We start from the raw sequence: 19,177 nt of genomic DNA on the forward strand, positions 1-19,177 counted from the left end.
AGCCAAAAGTTTGTTTCATATGATACGCATCCTACATGCTGCTATGGTAAAAATACAAACGTAAACGTATGTTGTAATTACACACATACACTAGGAATGTGTGATAATGCTGTTTTCCTGAGTAAAATCCAGGCTGGTATCGGCAATACCGATACTTTGTGCAAATACACGTAATGTGTCTGGTACATTTTAAAAGGTAGTGTATTTCAAATCATAGTACACTGTGTTCACAATTATTAGGCAATTTGCATTATTGATTATTAGTTTTGTTATTTAACAATAACAGTGCTCTTGGTCAATCCTAAATGTTAATAAACCTCAAACTTGAATACTTAAGGAAGTGAAAGTGAGGTTTTGGCTTTTGTTGAGAATATCTCTGTGGGCACAATTATGAGGCAACTCAAAATAAAACAAAAATATTCCCATCTCACTATTTTATTTTCATTTTTTAAAAGTCAGAATGATGAACAACACAAACTTTACAAATAAATATTTCTGACATTTCCAAAAATAAATGAGTGACCAATTTAACCACTCTTCTTTTGAATAACACGACAAAGCCGTCCATCCATGGAGTCACATTCTTGATCATTTGGACCATCAACCTTATGTGCAGCAGCAACCAAAGCCTCCCAGACACTGTTCTTCACTGTAAATCTTACATTTAAGGGCCCACAAGTACTCAATAGGTTTAGGTCAGGTGAGCAAGGAGGTCAGGTCATTATTTTTTAAGACCTTTACTAGCTAGCCACCCAGTGGCGTACTTGAATGCATGAGATGGAGCATTGTCCTGCATAAAAATCATGGTCTTCTTGAAATATGCACACTTCTTCCTGTACCACTTTGTGAAAAAAGTGTCAGTAGGTTTGGGAGTTGAGTTTGAGTCCATCTTCAACTTGAAAAGGCCCAACAAGCTCATCTTTTAATATTTCCAGCCTTTACCAGTACCCCACCTCCACCTTGCTGGCGTCTGAGTTGGAGCAGAGCTCTCTGCCCATAGCTGTTGCAGCCATGGGCCCATCCCCCTGGTCCATCAAGAGTCTCTCTCATCTCATCAGTCCATAAAACTTTTGGCCAAGTCATAGCCTTTCAACTTGTGTGTCTTGTTCAGTGGTGGTCGGGTTTCAGCCTTTCTTACCTTGGCCATGTCTCTGAGCACTGAACACCATGTACCGTACTTCTGGACACTCCAGGTAGACTACAGTTCTGGAATATGACAGCACTAGAGGGTAATGGGTTCCTGGGAGCTTTAATTTTTCTCAAATATTTGGCAGTTAATTTGCATGTTTTTCTCATTTCTTGCGACCCTTTTATGCACTTGCAACAAAACATTTAATGGTTCTGTGGTCATGTCCTAATATCTTGGCAATTTCAAGAGTGCTGCATCCCTATAAAAGATATTTTACACTTCTTGACTTTTCAGAGTCTGTTAAATCTATTTTCTGGCTCATTTTGCCAGAGGAAAAGAAGCTGTCTAATAATTGTGCACACCTAATAAAGGGTGTTGATCTCCTAAGGCCACACCCTGCCTCAGTAGACACATGCACATCACCTGGTATGTTTACACCCAATAGGCATTCAGTTTATTCATCTTAGGGTTGGGAATATGAATAAGAATGAGAATATGGTCAAAATACTGACTTGCTTAATAATTGTCCACACAGTGTATAGCTCATAGCATAAAGAATACAAAATATCAGAGTAAGTTATTGATTTATTTTAAACTCTAGCGGTGTGCCTCACATTATAACCAAGCTACTATACAACAACAGAAAAAACAGTGGACAAAATCATACAAAATACGCAAAAGTGGTGTTTTAAATAGTTTAAAAAAAAGTAAAGTAATAAAACAATGAAAATGATTAATTATTAAGAACTACTACAAGAATGGAAACAAATTCACACATGGCTTCTTTTATGATTGGCCATCGTTTCACGAAACTGAGACAGACTGACTAAGCAACGTGCCGCTGCGCTTAGACATTACACATTTACCCAGGCGGAAGAAAAAGTAGTTCCCAACCACTTATGATTTAGACAAGATCTCAATAATGTAGTTACTTTCTACCATGTTACTGTTAATGATATACATTCCCTCAAATGACCGAAGTGCTGTATTAAAGTATCAATATTTTGATTTGAGATTCGATTTTAGAGCATAAATATCTAGGTATCAAGATAATTTTTTTGTTTAATTTTTTACAGCGATATTCCACTGCGGAAGCTTGTTGTGGAAACGATGGCACAGCCATAATCAAAGCTATAGGCAGCGCAGGGTGTGTGCCTTTTTTTGTTGTTGTTTTGGCCAGGCAGTGTATGTGTCCACTGCGCTAACGTCAGATCACCAGCGGGAGCTGCGAACCAAGTGCATTGCTGGCACAATGAGTGGCACAAACGAGTGATCTGTACTGACAGAATTATGTAACATGTCATAATCATTTCCAAGTTTGTATTGATCCAACGATAATCTAAGTGATAGTTATTGGCTCAGATGGCTGGTGTTATTGCACAGTGCTTCCCATACATCTGTGGTGTCAAGTATGCGGCCTGGGGGCTACTTGCAGTCAGCAGCTCGTTTGTAAAAATATAATCCAAAAATTGAAAAAAGTTTAAATGTAGCTCGTCATAGTACTAATAATAATACTATAATGTGTCATCTATGACGCAAAAGTAGTTTTTCCTTTAATATGTTAAGTGTTTTTTTATGTGTTGCCTTGACTTTGGCTGTTGTTGTTTTAGTTTATTTTATCGACGTAATTAGGAATTTAACGATTCATTTTAATAACAACTCGATTCGTATCACGATTCGTGGTTGCCGATATGGTTCAAGGACGATATTGGTTCATTTGGAACGATACAATCCGAAACGATTTGGTAACTTTAAATTGATTCATTGACTTTTTAGTCAAAAATTCCAAAATAAATACCTGGATACTGGACAGTGCAGGTGAAGTTTCCAAGATTACAGTGGCTATTTGTAAGGGAATCAGGTATAAATTAATTATGGATATAAACAAACAAGTAAACAACATTTAATGGCAAATGCATTCACATTCTGTGTGAATAAAGTGCAACCAACACTTCAGGGTGAATTAACAATGAATGAATTAACTGGTTGAATTAAATCAAGTCTGTGATTAATTTTGTCTGATCTACATGACTTGGACTCATTCACTTCTCTACCCCAAGTATTACATCAGAAGTTACAGCAAATTGCATATCGGGAAATAGTGCCTTTGGTTCCCATTGCTTTAACATTGAGTTAAGACAAAAGGTGTCATCAATCCACGGACCTTGGAAGTACAAACGTACTACAAAATATATAATAACGTAGGTGATGATATTTGTTTTAAAAGTCAACAGTGTAGCCATTTACATTTTTTTGAAAGTCCAGGGAAGAAAATCAAGTGTCATTTCGTGTAGGCCTCACGACACACGCCACACTACAAATTGATGTGCACAGTAATTCCGGGGCAAAATTAACATATTTTTCACCATCATATTTTAACTAAATTTCATCTGCAGATAGGTATTAAAGTGAATTTATAAAATACATACCTTTCTATCTTGTCCATGAGTTTGTAAGGCTTAAAGTTGGACTTAACTTTCGATGTAACTTGATGTGGTCCAACACTATTTAAATATAAAGTACACAAGTATAAATCCAGTATAAGGCGTGGCGATGACATCACAGGCAGACTGAATTGAGTCTCGCGTTCGTGGTGTACGCCGTCTAGAGTCACTCTTTACAGGACAAACAACTCAAACTTCTGCTCTTTGGAGAGGATGTGTCTGCTCTGTTTATTCAGTGTGCCAACCACACACAACCTTTGGCAACCACAACAGTCGCCTTTACATTATGTCATTCGTGCGCCCCACTCTGCAGGCATGAATAATCAACTTATGCCAAATCAAACTGTTGCACGAGTTTAACGTTAAAAAAGACACACATCCATAAAGCCTGCCGTGCTTAAATCCAATGCTTTATTTCCTAGTATTGATTCAACTGATTGATTACAGTATTTTCACGACCATAAGGAATTAAACGTACTAAAAGGCACAGTCTCAGTTACAGGTGCTATTTCTGTATTTAACACACACATAAGGCGCACCGTATTATTGGTCGCAGGTATGCATTAAAACATACCGTGTCGCTCAGAAGTCAATGAGGAAGCGACAGTGCTTTATTTCTTTGGACAGATTATGATCAGAATTCTCATTCAGTTTATCAAACCCACTTGAAATCAGGAAGGTCATCCCTCAACACAACAGTCTCAGTCATGGTGCACAACTAAAAACATCACACAGCCACGACAAGACACTACCGCTACAGTATTTTTGCAGAACAATAACTAACAACGATGTAGCTCAAACATGTAACTTTAAGAGCATTTGCGCCAAAACACTACCGCAAAGCACGCTGGGGAACAGGAAGTGCTCCCATCGACGCGACAATACCCTAGCATGCATGCTATTGTATGTTTTAAAAAGGCAGCGGGAGCAAAACTGAGTTGGGTTGTACTTTATTGAAGTATTTAACAATGTACTCACATTATTTTTGATCAATCCTCATCCACAAATCCATCAAAGTCCTCATCTTCTGTATCCCAAATGAACAGCGGGGCAAGTTCTCCATCAAACACGCCAGCTTCTCTGTCGTCATTGTCAGAGTCAGTCTCGTTGCCATGCGGCGCCTCAGAAATGATGCTGGCTTTTGCGAAAGCTCGAACAACAGTGCATGAGACACGCCCTAGCATCCACAATCCATTCACAAATTGTGGCGTAACTTGACCGGCGCTGCCTCCCAGTCTTACTGAAGCTGTGTTCGCTAGCTGTCATCCATCGCTCCCACGCCGCTCGTAACTTCACTTTAAATGCCGTGTTTACACCGATGTCCAGCGGTTGGAGTTCCTTTGTCAAGCCTTCCGGAATGATGGCAAGCTCCGAGTTCATTTGCTGCACTTGGTTTTTCACAGCGGCTGTTCAGATGGGCACGCATGGAGTCAGATACACAGGGACGGTGACGCGTGGGAAAAAAACATCCGGTCTCTTTCCGTACACGTCACTCAGCCACTCAGCCATTTTCTCCTCGTCCTTCCAGCGCTTTTGATTGGTCCGGCTGGAAACCTTTCTTTAGGCAGCGTCTTCCTCTTAAAAATCACCACAGGTGACAGTTTCTGTCCATTACCATGGCAACCAAGCACAACAGTAAAAGCCGACTTATTGTGCCCCGTTGTGTGCATCGCTACCGTGCTGGTCCCCTTCTTCTCTACAGTGTGGTTCACCGGGATGTCGAAAGTGAGCGGCACGTCGTCCATGTTGGTGATGTAGTTGGGCTGGATGTGTTTATCTGCAATGTTTTTACTGCAGTAGAAGCGGAAGATGGCCAGCTTTCCTTGTAATTTGCTGGAAGTTGCTGCGCCACGGTAGTCCTTGCGGAGCGCTCACAAAAGTCACACAGCAACACTTACAGATTTTGAAACTCGGTACACACATAAGGTGCGCCGCATTATAAGGCACTCCGTCCATTTTGGACAAACTTTAAGACTTTTCAGTGCGCCTTATAGTCGTGAAAATACGGTACCTTTTAAACGATGTTAGATCGATATATCTCATCCTAAATGGAAACTTTGCTGGACACAGATGGATGTAGTTGGATTTTAAGAATATAAATTGATGCATCCATGTATCGATTAATCTTTACACCCCTAATAGTAATGTTTAATACCAAGCTGGATGTGTACAGACCGCTTTTGACCTCAGGCCGTGCACTTCGGGTTTGCTCATCAGAGTGTGACCTGCTTGAATGACTATCGCCCTATAGCACTCACTCCTATTGTTATGAAGTGCTTTGAAAGGATAGTCATGACCCACATCAAAAAGAGCATCCCGGCCACTGTGGACCCTCTACAGTTTGCATATCGCCAGAACCGATCCACAGATGATGCAGTCAACACTGCCATCCACACAGCCCTTTCTCACCTACAGGGCCAGGACACATATGTCAGAATGCAATTTATAGACTATATCTCTGCTTTTAATACAGTCAAACTCACAGATAAGCTCCTCACACTTGGCCTGTCTCCCCCCCTCTGTAACTGGGTGTTTAACTTTCTAACAGGCAGGCCCCAGTCAGTCAGACTCCACAATCGCACATCCAGCTCAAGAATTGTGAGCACTGGGACCCCACAGGGGTGTGTGCTGAGTCCGCTCCTCTACACGCTCTTCACCTATGATTGCGTGGCCTCCCAGAACAACACCAGCATCATTAAATTTGCGGATGACACTACGGTCATCGGACTGATCACTGGTGGTGTTGAAACATCATACAGAAGAGAGGTGGCGGACCTCATAGCTTGTTGTCGTGATAACAATCTCCTTCTCAATACAGATAAGACGAAAGAGATGATCATTGACCCAAGAACAAGGGAAAAGGAGCCGCATAGACCCCTGTTTATTGATGAGACTGAGGTGGAGAGGGTGAAAACCTTCAAGTTCCTTGGCACACACATCAGCGAGGACCTCACCTGGTCTCACAACACCCAACAAATCATCAAGAAGTCCCAAAGGAGACTGTACTTCCTGAGGAGACTGAGGAAATTTGGCATGTCCACCACAATCCTGAGTTGCTTCTACAGATGCACTATCGAAAGTGTCCTTACCGCCTCCGTCACTGTTTGGTACGGTAACTGTACAACACGTGATAGGAAGGCACTCCAGTGGGTGATCAAGACCTCACAGAACATTGTTGGGGCAGCCCTCCCCTCACTGCAAGACATTTATAAATTTAGAGTCCTAGGCAGAACACACGACCTCATCAAGGACAGCACACATCCACAACGCTCATTATTCACACTCCTACCGTCAGGCAGACGCTACAGGAGTTTGAAGTCCAGGACTACAAGACTGGCGAAGAGCTTTTACCCACAGACCATCAGGCTTCTCAACGAAGCAGTCACACACGCCGCATGCAACACACGCACACACTCATAGCACTTTATTTGTTTTTGTTTGTTTGTTTGTTTGTTTGTATTAATGTCTCTTCTGTTGTTGTTGCTTAATTTATTGGTATATATGTTTCTGATGTTCTTATTCATTTTCTTGTGTTTTTCTCTTTTTTTGGGGGAGAATGAACAGAACAAGAATTTCATTGCATAGCAGAACTACCTGTTTTACTGTGCATATGACAATAAAAGTCTTGAATCTTGAATCTACAGGAACTGTGGAAATAATGAACGCTATGTAGTTTGATTGAAATACTATTGAATCTATGAACAGTATTCATCAGTATTGATGAATTCTGTGCAATTATCTTTATTTATTAATTTATTATTAAATGAATTTATTTATTAAATTGTGAATTACTCAATTTATTTTAATATTTTATATGGATTTAACAGTATATACAGCAACAAAATAAGGCAAGTAAAGCTGCACCAGGTACATTAAATGTAAAAACTGTACTTTTGAGTTGAAACAAATCTTGCTAATTTCAATAAAATGCAAGTTTACAAAAAAGGCATAAAAATGTCTTTTTTGTATTGAAAAAAATATCAAATACGAATTTTCGGTATTGTTGCACCCCTTGTGTATATGTAAACAAATGACACAACTGGTGTGATTTCCTCTCTCCATCATAAGCCAAGGTATATCTTAAATGTTCCCTTTTGTTTTCTTTGCTTTCTGTTTTTACTTTCTACTGTAACGCTACAACTGTAGGTGGAACCTCAATGCAGGGCTAAATGGTGGGATGGTTTGGGTCACATATGCGGTTCCCTTTTACACTGGCAATGCCAAGAAATGTGCACCATACCAAATATGGCCATATTGCTATGCTTTACTGCCAACACCTACTCAAACTGCATTTGATTTTCACACTTCCTGAATTTCTTTTTGTTCCTTCTTCACGTCAGACAACGAATGGTGGCGGCGGTTTGAGTGACTACTCGTCATCGGTGCCGTCCACTCCGAGCACCAGCCAGAAAGAGCTTCGCATCGATGTCCCGCAGACCACCAACACGCCCACGCCCGTCCGCAAGCAGTCCAAGCGCCGCTCCAACCTGTTCACCGTAAGTTCATCAAGAGTGTGTGTGTTTAGCAGTTTGTGATGACCTCATTCTGGATTTTTCCGTAAAACCTGATTATCCTGCATCCCTTCCACAGTCAAGGAAGGCCAGTGAGACGGACAAGGATAAAAAAGGTCTGGAGGCCCGAGCCGACAGCATCGGCAGCGGGCGAGCCATTCCCATAAAACAGGTAAAACTTCCTGTCTGCTCGTTTTTCATTAAGAGTGAAATCACACGCTTGACATCAATTAAAGCACCAGGATCTCTCTCGGGTCCTCCAACCGGATCATTAGGAGACTTACTCCTCCCATCCCTCTGTTCACCTACTTCATTGCCCACTTCACGCCATCTCCGTACCTTCAAGCTGCTTCCTTTGCGTTTGCTCTCTCATCTGCTGCCGCGCACTTTGGCAGGCGCAGCAGCGTTTTAAAGAAATAAAGGACCGAAAGGAAAGGGAGGGCGAGCAACCTGCTGTGACAGCGAGGAGAGCGTCTGAATTGGCTCTTAATTTGCGGCAAATGTGCCGCAGCAGCAGTGGGTGATCCAGCAGGGCTCCTCCCGACAAGCATATCAGGCAATTAGTGAGCGCTAATCATGACCCTTGTGTCGATGCAGCAGCCTCGTTTGTAATCTCTTAATGAACAAATCGCATCTCTGATTAGGGGCTGTCTCACCAGGAGAAAGCGCAGGCGACAGCGAGATGCCACAGCAGAGGCACCATTAATTGCCTCCGTGTGCGCGCCAGCAACTTCAAAACCCTGCCTCTTCCTCTTCTGTGATGTAAATGCATCTCTGTGGGTGGAGTCAAGATTTTTGTTGGTATTAATTCAGTTGGAGAGCAGTTGGAGTACCCTTGAATGTTTTTTGAAGAGGATGGGAAATCTTTATTATTTTTTGCCGATAGTTTAGCTGTTGTGGAGTTTCAAACAAAGGTCACACTGGAATGGTGAGCTGGTCATGTGTGTGCCATCATCACATAGAAACGAAAGTGTCCTCTTCATCTTATGATCTCTGCTTCTTGTCTTCACGTCCTGTTGTGTGTTCGCCTGAGAGCTCAAACTACACGGCAGGAAGTTGACCCCCTCATAGGGGCTGTCAGTCATAAAGATTAAAGCCGAAATCAGTTGGACATTGAGTATTTATCAGGGTTTGATCTTTGTTCATCTTACCTGTGTGTGCATGTGCATGGTCACTTGTATGCCACTGGGTTGACACTCGTGATCTCATTAGAGCAACTCTCAGCCACTCGAGGTGATGCTAGTTCAGCCCGCCTCTTCTTAAAGACAGCATTTTTGTGAGTAGCGCACTCATTAAAACTAAGCATGCGATGGTCGAGTCACGGCAACAAGAACAACCTGACCTAATTGGTCCCGTGCACATATTATATACTGTATTTACCTTTTAAAACATGCCTGTCTGTCCACAGCACAGTCTTGGGGGATAAAGTCACGTGTCACAGCAATGTCACATTTTTGATTGTGACTAACAACCAGGGAAAAACACTTTGAATTAAGGCTTTCCTTTTTTTTTTTCTTTTTTTTTTTTTTACTATTTTTGCTGTGAAAAATAACATTGAAAGGAATATTCCCGCTGTTAGATGTGTGCTCAAATGTTGACATATTTACCCTTTTTTACATTCGTCGCCACTGGAAAAACAATGCTGTTGAAGACTGGAGTAGGAAGAGGGAGTAATGTCAGCACTTCCTCTCCAAACTAACCATGGAATACATTGTTTTTTTATTGTTGTGGCGCATTTTTGGTTGATTTTCTGTTATATATCCAAAAAGACACCATACACCACATCGGATTCTTTGGTATTATGTTCAGCGCATTTCAGTTGTTTTGATAGTGTGCCTCAGATAAAGGAAAGGTTGGGACTGAATGTGTATTACCGGAGCTTGCTTCTACCATCAGATGTCCCGACTATTTTTCTCAAACACAAGCACTGATGCAGATGGAACTACGCAAACAAAAAGTAAAACGTTTGACCGTTGAAAAGCTTGCCAAGGCGGCACTAAAGCCTCATTTACACTTGCACACATTTTGCCCCCGCACTGGTATGCAATTTTGAGTGGCAATGGCGTACCAATGAGTAAATTGGTTGTTAACAGGTGTGAAGTATGTTTAAGAACATTTTGAAATGTTAAAAATTTTTGGCAGGCATAATTTCCACGAACTCGTCATGAATGCAACGTGAACACAACTTACTGCATGTACAAGCAATGCAGACGGTGCGTGTCAAAGCATGCCTCAGTGTGTCTCATCCACATGATTGGGTTAACTTCTCAAGTACTTTCTGTAGCTTCTTGGATCTTCCTTCTAATTTTCTTTTAATAAATGATCATAATGCCCAAAGTGATGTCTTCTAGTCAGCAATTCCCTCTCCCACACTGTTAGTGTCTCTTTTTTCACTAGTTTATTGCCTCATTCTTGCTCTCTGCAGATTGTCTACCTGCAGCTGCGAGAAAATATAGACTTAACCTTTCTTTATTGTATTACCTTCTTCTCTGGAGTTCAGTATCTCGTACGTTCCTTGCAAATAGAGGAACTAATGAAGCTAGGGGTGATACCTGCTGTGGCGTGGTGTCACGCGGGACCAAATAATGCCACGACTGCTTCATGGATACGGGCAGTGATGATGACAATGCATACCCACGCGGGAACAATGCACATCACGTGTACTATTGTCGTGCACTAGACTTACACATTACTTGACAAGGTGTAAAAGTTGTGCGGGATCCTGGTCATTTTGTGCCAATGTGCACCATCGTCGGTCACGAACTGCATGCCAAGTGCGTAATTTATGCGTAAGCAAAACGCAAACAGTGCTCAAACTAGTCTTCACGCTTTTCATGCGTGCTATAAATAAATGACACATATCTTCACGGAAAATTGCAGGACAATGCGGTGGCAAAATGCATGCAAGTAAACGTGCAAAATGTTTTACTAGATAAAGTCTATCTTAAGATAGTAATATGGGTTTTCATTCCAAATGTCAAGGCTAGCTGAACAGGGACCGCTGCTCACTCATCTTGTATCTTGCAATCATTGTATAGATCTGTCAGTGTCAATCACTGCCAGTCAATCAACATACCTTTTGTGGCCGGCTTTTTTATGTGTTATATCAGATGCTCAGTGAACTGCTTTGTCAACAAGCGGAGGCGGCTAAGGCTTCTGAAAACTGATCCATAGTACATAGTAGTGCCTTCTGTAAATGTTGATAAACTAATGTATTAATGTATGTAGTAGCAATGTGTACATTTTTTAATTATTTCTCTTTTGTTTTGCTGTGCGTCTATAGCTGTGTTTTGATGAGTCTGGTTGCGTGACGTAGACAGCCAAGATGGCAGTGGTTCACAAAAGTTGCTGGGAGGTTTGATATTCAGAACTTCATTTCACTCGTATTTTATAGGCCTTTACTCGCTGATGACAGCTGTATGACAAATGTTTCGTTAAGTGTATACTTGCATTTTTTTGTTGCTGTTTTTGGTATCACAAGCACTTTAAGGAGGCGCTGCCCGTTTTCTGGAATCTAGCAGATGCATATCTAGCGTTGGTTACTCCTCCACATCTGGTCCAAGCTGCTAATTAGTTGCTAATTGGCTCTGAGACAGCGAACGGCTGACTCAAGTCTCTATCAGGCAGTTGACCGAGGAGTTCAGTAGCCAATGATCTACAGCCGTCAGGCCAGAGAGCTTGCACACATACAACGAAGAAACTGTAGCACAATAAGGACAGTTATGGTCAAAATTTTAGATCACTCATCATGAGCATGATTGTCATATTCATTTTAGGCCCATTCATTCTTTTTCCAAGGTGGAATGACTGTACCACATACATCTGCAATGATATTAAAAAACAAGAATTGTGTGCACAATTACATGTTGGTTACAAAAATATAAACAAACCTTTACAGTCATCCCTCGTGTATCATGGTTAATTGGTTCCAGACCCGACCACGATAAGTAAATTTCCACAAAGTAGGATTCAATATTAATAAAGTGAATATTTTTGTAGCTAGAGCATAGAAAATCTGAGCATAGAAAATTAGTTTATGACTATAAATACGGGTTTTTAAATTATTATTAGAGCCATAAAGACATGAAATAACTCCTCAGTAGTCACATTTACACTCCTTATTCTTCGTTTACATCACATTGCGCAGTCTACAGAATCTCAAGAATATAAGCAAGAATATAACAGACGGAATGAGAGGAGAACCTTTTTTTTCCAGTCGATCTCAGCCATGGCATGTCGGCTCGTCTCCATGCAGTGTGAAAGGTAATCTAACTTCATGTGTCATAACTAGAGCTGTCAAAAATAGCAAGTTAAAGGCGTTAAATAATTTATTGAATACATTACGTTAAACTTTTTAGCGTAATTAACACAGCAAAAAGACTGGTGTTTTGATTTTCAGACGTGTTGTAGCATGATTTCAATGTTCAGTTCATTTGGAGTTGTACACATATGTGTAAATACATAATGTAATTTATCTTTTTGTTCATAAAATACAGTAAAAAGTGCATTTTTCATGCATAGTTGCAAATGGTGATTAATCATGATTAATTAACTGGAAAACTGAATAATTTGATTTAAAATTTTTAATAATTTGACAGCCCAACTCATAACATTAGTGAGGCCTAGTGACCAGAATACTACATATAGCTTGTCTTTCAGTATTTTTTGACTGATAATATCCCATAGTCAACCACAAAACAGTGATCATTTTATTAATTTAAAAAAAAAAACGCAATATAGTGAGGGAGCGATATTCGGACTGCAATGTAGCGAGGGACGACTGTACAGTGTGAAAAAGTGTTGACCTCCATCCTGATTTCTTATGTTTCAGATCATCAAACAAATTTAAATATTAGTCTGACATAACAACTGAACACAAAATGCAGTTTTTGAATGAAACTTTTTATTTTAAAAAATCCAAACCTACATGTATGTATGTATGTTTGTATGAAAAAGTGATTGCCCCCCTGTTAAAATATAACTGAGATTATTTTAGCTCTATCAATTTGGAAAAGGTTGTGAAGCCATTTCTAAAGCATTGGGACTCCAGCGAACCACAGTAAGTCAAAGTCTTGAGATGAATCCTATTGAGATGCTATGGCATGACCTTAAAAATGCAGTTCATGCTGGAAAACCTGACTGAATTACAACAATTCTGCAAAGATGAGTGAGCCAAAATTCTACCACAGCGCTGTAAGAGACTCATTGCAAGTTATCTCAAAAGCTTGATTGCAGTTGTTGCTGCTAAGGGTGGCCCAATCAGTTATTAAGTTAAGGGGGCAATCACTTTTTCACACAGGGCCATGTAGGTTTGGATTTTTTTCTCCCTTAATAATAAGTTTAATTTAAAAACTGCATTTTGTGTTCAGTTGTGTTATCATTGACTAAGATTTAAATTTGTTTGATGATCTGAAACATTTTAGTTTGACAAACATGCAAAAAAAAAAAGAAGAAATCAGGAAGGGGGAAAAACTTTTTCACACTACTGTACATTACAGTCCTATTGTGCCAGATGCTACCTTTGTACTTAGCAACAAGTTCCTTGTTGAATTCAGGAGTGTTTCTCACCTTTTCTATTAAAGTTCTGGCACTTTGCAACTTTCTTTGCCGTCATGGTCATCGTTGGTCATGATGGTGGGTTATTTTGCAGCCGTAAAAGCACAAACTGTCTGCCTCATCAGCACAGGGTGCAGTACATATTAGGCGGAAGAAAGGATACAGATATGGAGTTGTTGATCGTTCCATGTGTGAAACCACATGTGCACACACAATAAATGTAAGTAAAGGATTCCCTGGCCAGAATCGGCCTATCGTGTCCCAACTTTCAAAGAACCACCATTCATTGTTTATAGAGACTCGAGTCACCAAATGTGGATGCTTTGTTTGAGCACTTAATTCTGCAGAATGACAAGGCACATTGTTGTATGTACTTTATTTATCCCACAGCGGGGAAATTTACTTGTTACAGCAGCAAGCAAGCAAGATACGCAAGTAAAGAGTACAGTGTAAAGGATGCATAGTGACTACAACATGGTTCAGGTGGTGCAGGTGTTGTAGAGCCTGACAGCGGTCGGTATGAAGGACCTGTGGAACCTCTCCTTCTTACACCGTGGGTGTAACAGTCTGCTGCTGAAGGAGCTGCCCAGGGAAACAACAGTGTCATGTAGCGGGTGAGAGGTGTTGTTCATGATGGACGTCAGCTTAGCCAACATCCTTCTCTCCCCCACTTCCTCCACGGAGTCCAAAGGACCGTCCAGGACAGAGCTCGCTCTCCTGATCAGCCTACTGATCCTGCTCCTGTCCCTTTCCGTGCTGCCCCCTCTCCAGCAGCCCACAGCATAGAAGATGGCTGAGGCCACCACAGAGTCATAAAAGGTCCGTAAAAGAGTCCTGCACACACCAAAGGACCTCAGTCTCCTCAGCAGGTGGAGGCGACTCTGGCCCTTCTTGTAGAGGGCGTGGGTGTTGACGGACCAGTCCAGTTTGTTGTTAAGGTGAACACCCAGGAATTTGTAACTGTCTACCAACTCTATGTCCGCTCCCTGGATGTTCACCGGTGTAAAGTGAGATGTTTTCCTCTGGAAGTTAATGATCATCTCCTTTGTCTTGCTGGTGTTGAGTTGCAGCTGGTTAAGCTCACTCCAGCTGACAAAGTCCCTGATGACCGTCCTGTATTCCAGATCATTCCCCTCTGAAACACAACCAACAATGGCTGTGTCATCAGAGAACTTCTGGATATGACACTGTGTGGAGTTGTGTGTGAAGTCCAAGGTGTAGAGGGTGAAGAGGAAAGGGGAGAGCACCGTACCCTGAGGGGCACCTGTGCTGCAGAGTACCATGTCAGACACACAGTGACGGAGCCTCACATACTGTGGTCTGTTGGTGAGGTAGTCTATAACCCATGCAGTCAGGTGTTGTCTACTCCCACACTCTCCATCTTCACTCTGAGTAGTGACGGCTGGATGGTGTTGAAGGCACTGGAGAAGTAAAAAAACATGACCCTCACAGCGCTCCCGCTGTCCTCCAGGTGTAGCAGTGATCTGTGCAGCAGGTAGATCACTGCGTTGTCCACTCCGATCCGACGCCGGTAAGCGAACGTTAGGCGTACTGTTTGGCCGTACGATAACCGAGACAGTGTACGAAAACCAGTCAGTTTTTATAGAAAACTGGGGCTTAAGAAGAACGAGCTTCCGCCGTATTACACGTGTAGCTTCAATTTGATACAGTGAGTTATGTGCACCACTTGACACTGTTGAAGGCCGTGTCTTGTACAAATTAAAGAAGAGTGACCTAACCCAAGTAACCTTAGTTGTCTCATGTTGTCCCAACCCGTGAGCCGAGTTGTAGTCTGATTTCGGTGATGAGGAACGTGGTTCCAATTAATTGGTGGGGCCATTTAAGAAAAGCTTTTCTCAAAACAATATGCTTTCAAAAGAGTAATACATTTGCATCACAAAAATGCCTCGAAAAAATCTGACCGCACAATCCCCAATGTTACTTTCTCACGCGTCTTATCAGTGGGCGCTGTCGCCTGTCTATTGTTGTGTATGTGTTCCACAGTGTTTACATGGTCTTCTCGCATCACAGCGGGACGAAGTGGAGGGTAAATCACTGTTGATGCACTACACTGCTGAGTGTCATACAACTTCATGTCAAAAAATTTAACTATCCCTTTAAATTGAAGTTAACGCCACTTCTTTGGGTTACTAGGAGACCAGACCACCTACTAATTCTACTTTGCAGCTTTTTCAAGAGAGGAGAGAAATTCTTGGGCAACAGTTGGTTTATCAAATCAGTGATATTGACTTAGAAATCTTTAAATCCGCCTATTGTATATTTGCCCAAACTCCTGATGAGCACAGAGGGTGGCTGGGCGTGGGCACACAGGACTCACCTCTCATGGTGACATCAGCTGATGTGCGCAGGGTTCTGAACAAAACAAACCCACGAAAGGCAGCAGGCCCAGATAACATCTCAGGCCGCGCACTACGGGTTTGCTCATCAGAGCTAGCTGATGTGCTTGCTGACATATTTAACCTGTCGCTTGCATAAACATATGTACCGACCTGCTTTAAGTCCACCACCATAGTGCCCGTACCCAAGAAGAGCAACATGACCTGCTTGAATGACTATCGCCCTACAGCACTCACTCCTATTGTTATGAAGTGCTTTGAAAGGCTTTGACAGCACACATCCACAACACTCATTATTCACACTCTTACCGTCAGGCAGACGCTACAGGAGTTTCAAGTCCAGGACCACAAGGCTGGCGAACAGCTTTTACCCACAGGCCATCAGGCTTCTCAACGAAACACTCACACACGCTGCACGCAACACACGCACACACTCATAGCACTTTATTATTTATTTATTTATTTATTTATTTATTTGTATTAATGTCTCTTCTGTTGTTGCTGCTTAATTTATTGGTATTTATGTTTCTGATGTTCTTATTCATTTTCTTGTTTTCTTTCTTTTTTTGGGAAAATGAACAGAACAAGAATTTCATTGCGTAGCAGAACTACCTGTTTTACTATGCATATGACAATAAAACTCTTGAGTCTTGAATTTGAAAGGGACAAAAGACAAGTATATTTTTGGAGGCAGATTTGAGGAGAAGGAGCTGACTTTTGTGTAGATTAAGTTTATTGCTTAATGAGGACCCAAATTTGTCTAACATTTTGAGAACCAAAGAATTTCTGCACAAACTGTCAGAAACCATCTCAGGGAAGCTCATCTGCATGCTTTGTCATCTTCATCGGGGTCTTGACCTGACTGCAGTTCGTCGTCGTAACCGCCTTGAGTGGGCAAATGCTCTCATTCGATGGCGTCTTTGGAGAGGTACTCTCCCCAGTTTCCACTGTACAGGGCATATATTAGCAGGCAGCGTGTATGCCGCTGTGTGGGTGAGCGGTTAATGATGTGGATCCAGTGGTGGTGGCGGTGGGGTTATGGTATAGGTAGTGAACACGGGTGCATTTTAGTGGTCGCATTTTGATTGCACACAGATGCTGTGACGAGATGTTAAAGTCCATTGTTGTGCCATTAATCCTAGACCATCACCTCAAGTGGCAGCATAATAATGCATAGCCCCACGTTGCAAGGATCTGTATGCAATTCCTGGAAGCTGAAAAGATCCCGTTTCTTGTATGGCCAGCATACTCACCGGACACATCACCTATTGAGCATGTTTGTGATGCTCTAGATTGGTGTATAAGACATAGCCACAAAGTCTAAAAAAATTGAAAAGAATTGGAATTGTGAACTCCACTCCTATACAGAGAGCAGATGAGAAATTATAAACACGGTGCCAAGTAGCAACAGAATTTGCTTTCGTGTAGATAAATAATAAATAAATAAATCCACATGACAATCAACACAAATCCTTTTTGGACAGAAGTTTGATGGTCAGACAAAGATTGAGCTATTTGGCCCTATTTTGACAAGAAGTATGTTTGAGGGAGTGAAGGGTGTGGCTTCTAAATCTAAGAACACTCTACAAACTTTTAGCCATGGCGGTGGTCAGATGATGCTCTGAGGCTGTTTTGCTTTTATAGTACTGGTGCGCTGCACAAAATGGGCAAATTCTTCAAATTTGGACACAATTGGGTGTTCCAGCAGGGTAATGATCCCAAACACACATCAAAAGTAGTTTTAGGATGGGTAAAGCGGGATAACATTAATGTTTTGAAATGTCTTTCCCAAGGACCCCGCTTCAACGCTGCTGTACATTTGTGGATTATGTTAAAAGCCATCTGTGTCCGTGCCAGGATACCAACCAATGACCTCCACCATTTCTACCAAGAAGAGTGATCAAATGTCCAGCTAGAATTATGTCCATGGAAACTTCTGACTGCAACTGTACTGTGTTTGTTTGCCAACCAGTAAGGCCTCAACATTAAGAGTGGAAGACATGTTTAGACTGGGGTATTCTCATAACTCCGCCTTCTCCAAGTGACTTAATAGTTTTCCTGACCTTTGACTTCTCCACTTCCCAACATGGGACAGAGGTGCACTTCCTGTTAGGAGGCGATTAGCACTCTTAATTGGCTTTCAGGGTTGCAGACAAGTGCCGGACTGGCTGGTTTTGACAAGTCTGCTCGTCCCCCCTCGGCGCTGACTGCTTTGTCAGGAGTTAAATTGCATGGTTAATTCGGATGTTATTTACTCTGTAATTCATTAGTTTCAGCCGCCATTGGCGGCTTGCAGGCTGTAATTTCACGCTTGGCAATAAAATATGTCTCATAATCTGCTTCATTTAGCAGCCAAAGAATTTAATGAAATTAACTGTGGCCCTAATTAAGATGGTGAATATTAAAGACCTGCTATCAAGGCTTTAACGAGGGTGACACTATCCGCCTTTCGCCGGATACAATAAATATCATTTCCCTGTGAAAGGTTGTCACCGCTTGGAGCCATTTTGGCCATGATGACATTTTTGTCACGCACACTCACCCCTGCAAATTAGATTTTTCAGGGGGCGTTGCTCCCATTTTAGTCAGAGGAATAATTAAAACACGGAGCACAGGCTCATTATGCCTCATCTCCGTGGCGCCTGCTCAAGTTTTTGTTTGCCATGGGCTTGTCACATGATGACCATCTGACCTCAGGGTCTTTGTATTGTTCTCAACTTCCTGTCTGCATCGGACAGTTTGGTCCACTATCAAACTGAGACGGCGGCTGTAACCGCAATAACCTTAAAGTTGACTTTTTACACATCTCCTGTATGTCAATAGTTTATTCTGTATTTGTAGCGATAAAACTTTCACAGTAGTGGACAAAGTTTCCTTTGCTGTTTGATCCAATGAGGTGTAGGCTCTTACATATCAGGCCACCTGATTGGAACTGTTACCGTCTTGCCACGCTGACTGCAATCTCCATGTAGCCACACACTAGCTGTCTGAGAGCCTGATGGATGACTTGCAATGGCTGTGGCGATAAAGGAGGCAGCGTCCGGCTTCCCTCCCACCCGCTGTCACCCCGCCACTTTGCTGTCTCAGGGTGACACCTCCAATTTAGCTTCCTTCTCTTGGGGGATGTCCACAAACAAAAGGGCTGTGGCCCTTCAGAGATCTCAGCATTCTCCTGAGAGT

At 41.9% G+C, this 19,177-nt stretch overlaps 1 protein-coding gene across 9 annotated transcripts in view; it reads left to right on the forward strand.

Annotated features, from left to right (window-relative positions):
* The window catches only part of agap1 (ArfGAP with GTPase domain, ankyrin repeat and PH domain 1), a 111,568-nt gene that overhangs the window by 40,809 nt on the left and 51,582 nt on the right, over nucleotides 1-19,177 (forward strand). For all 9 annotated transcript variants that reach the window (XM_054796039.1, XM_054796030.1, XM_054796021.1 and 6 more), the window contains 2 exons: nucleotides 7,914-8,069; nucleotides 8,164-8,256. In XM_054796039.1, coding sequence (XP_054652014.1) covers nucleotides 7,914-8,069; nucleotides 8,164-8,256 — 249 coding nt within the window. The remainder of the gene's footprint in view (nucleotides 1-7,913; nucleotides 8,070-8,163; nucleotides 8,257-19,177) is intronic.

Source organism: Dunckerocampus dactyliophorus, chromosome 1 (genome assembly GCF_027744805.1).
Source record: "Dunckerocampus dactyliophorus isolate RoL2022-P2 chromosome 1, RoL_Ddac_1.1, whole genome shotgun sequence".
NCBI classification, from domain to species: Eukaryota; Metazoa; Chordata; class Actinopteri; order Syngnathiformes; family Syngnathidae; genus Dunckerocampus; species Dunckerocampus dactyliophorus.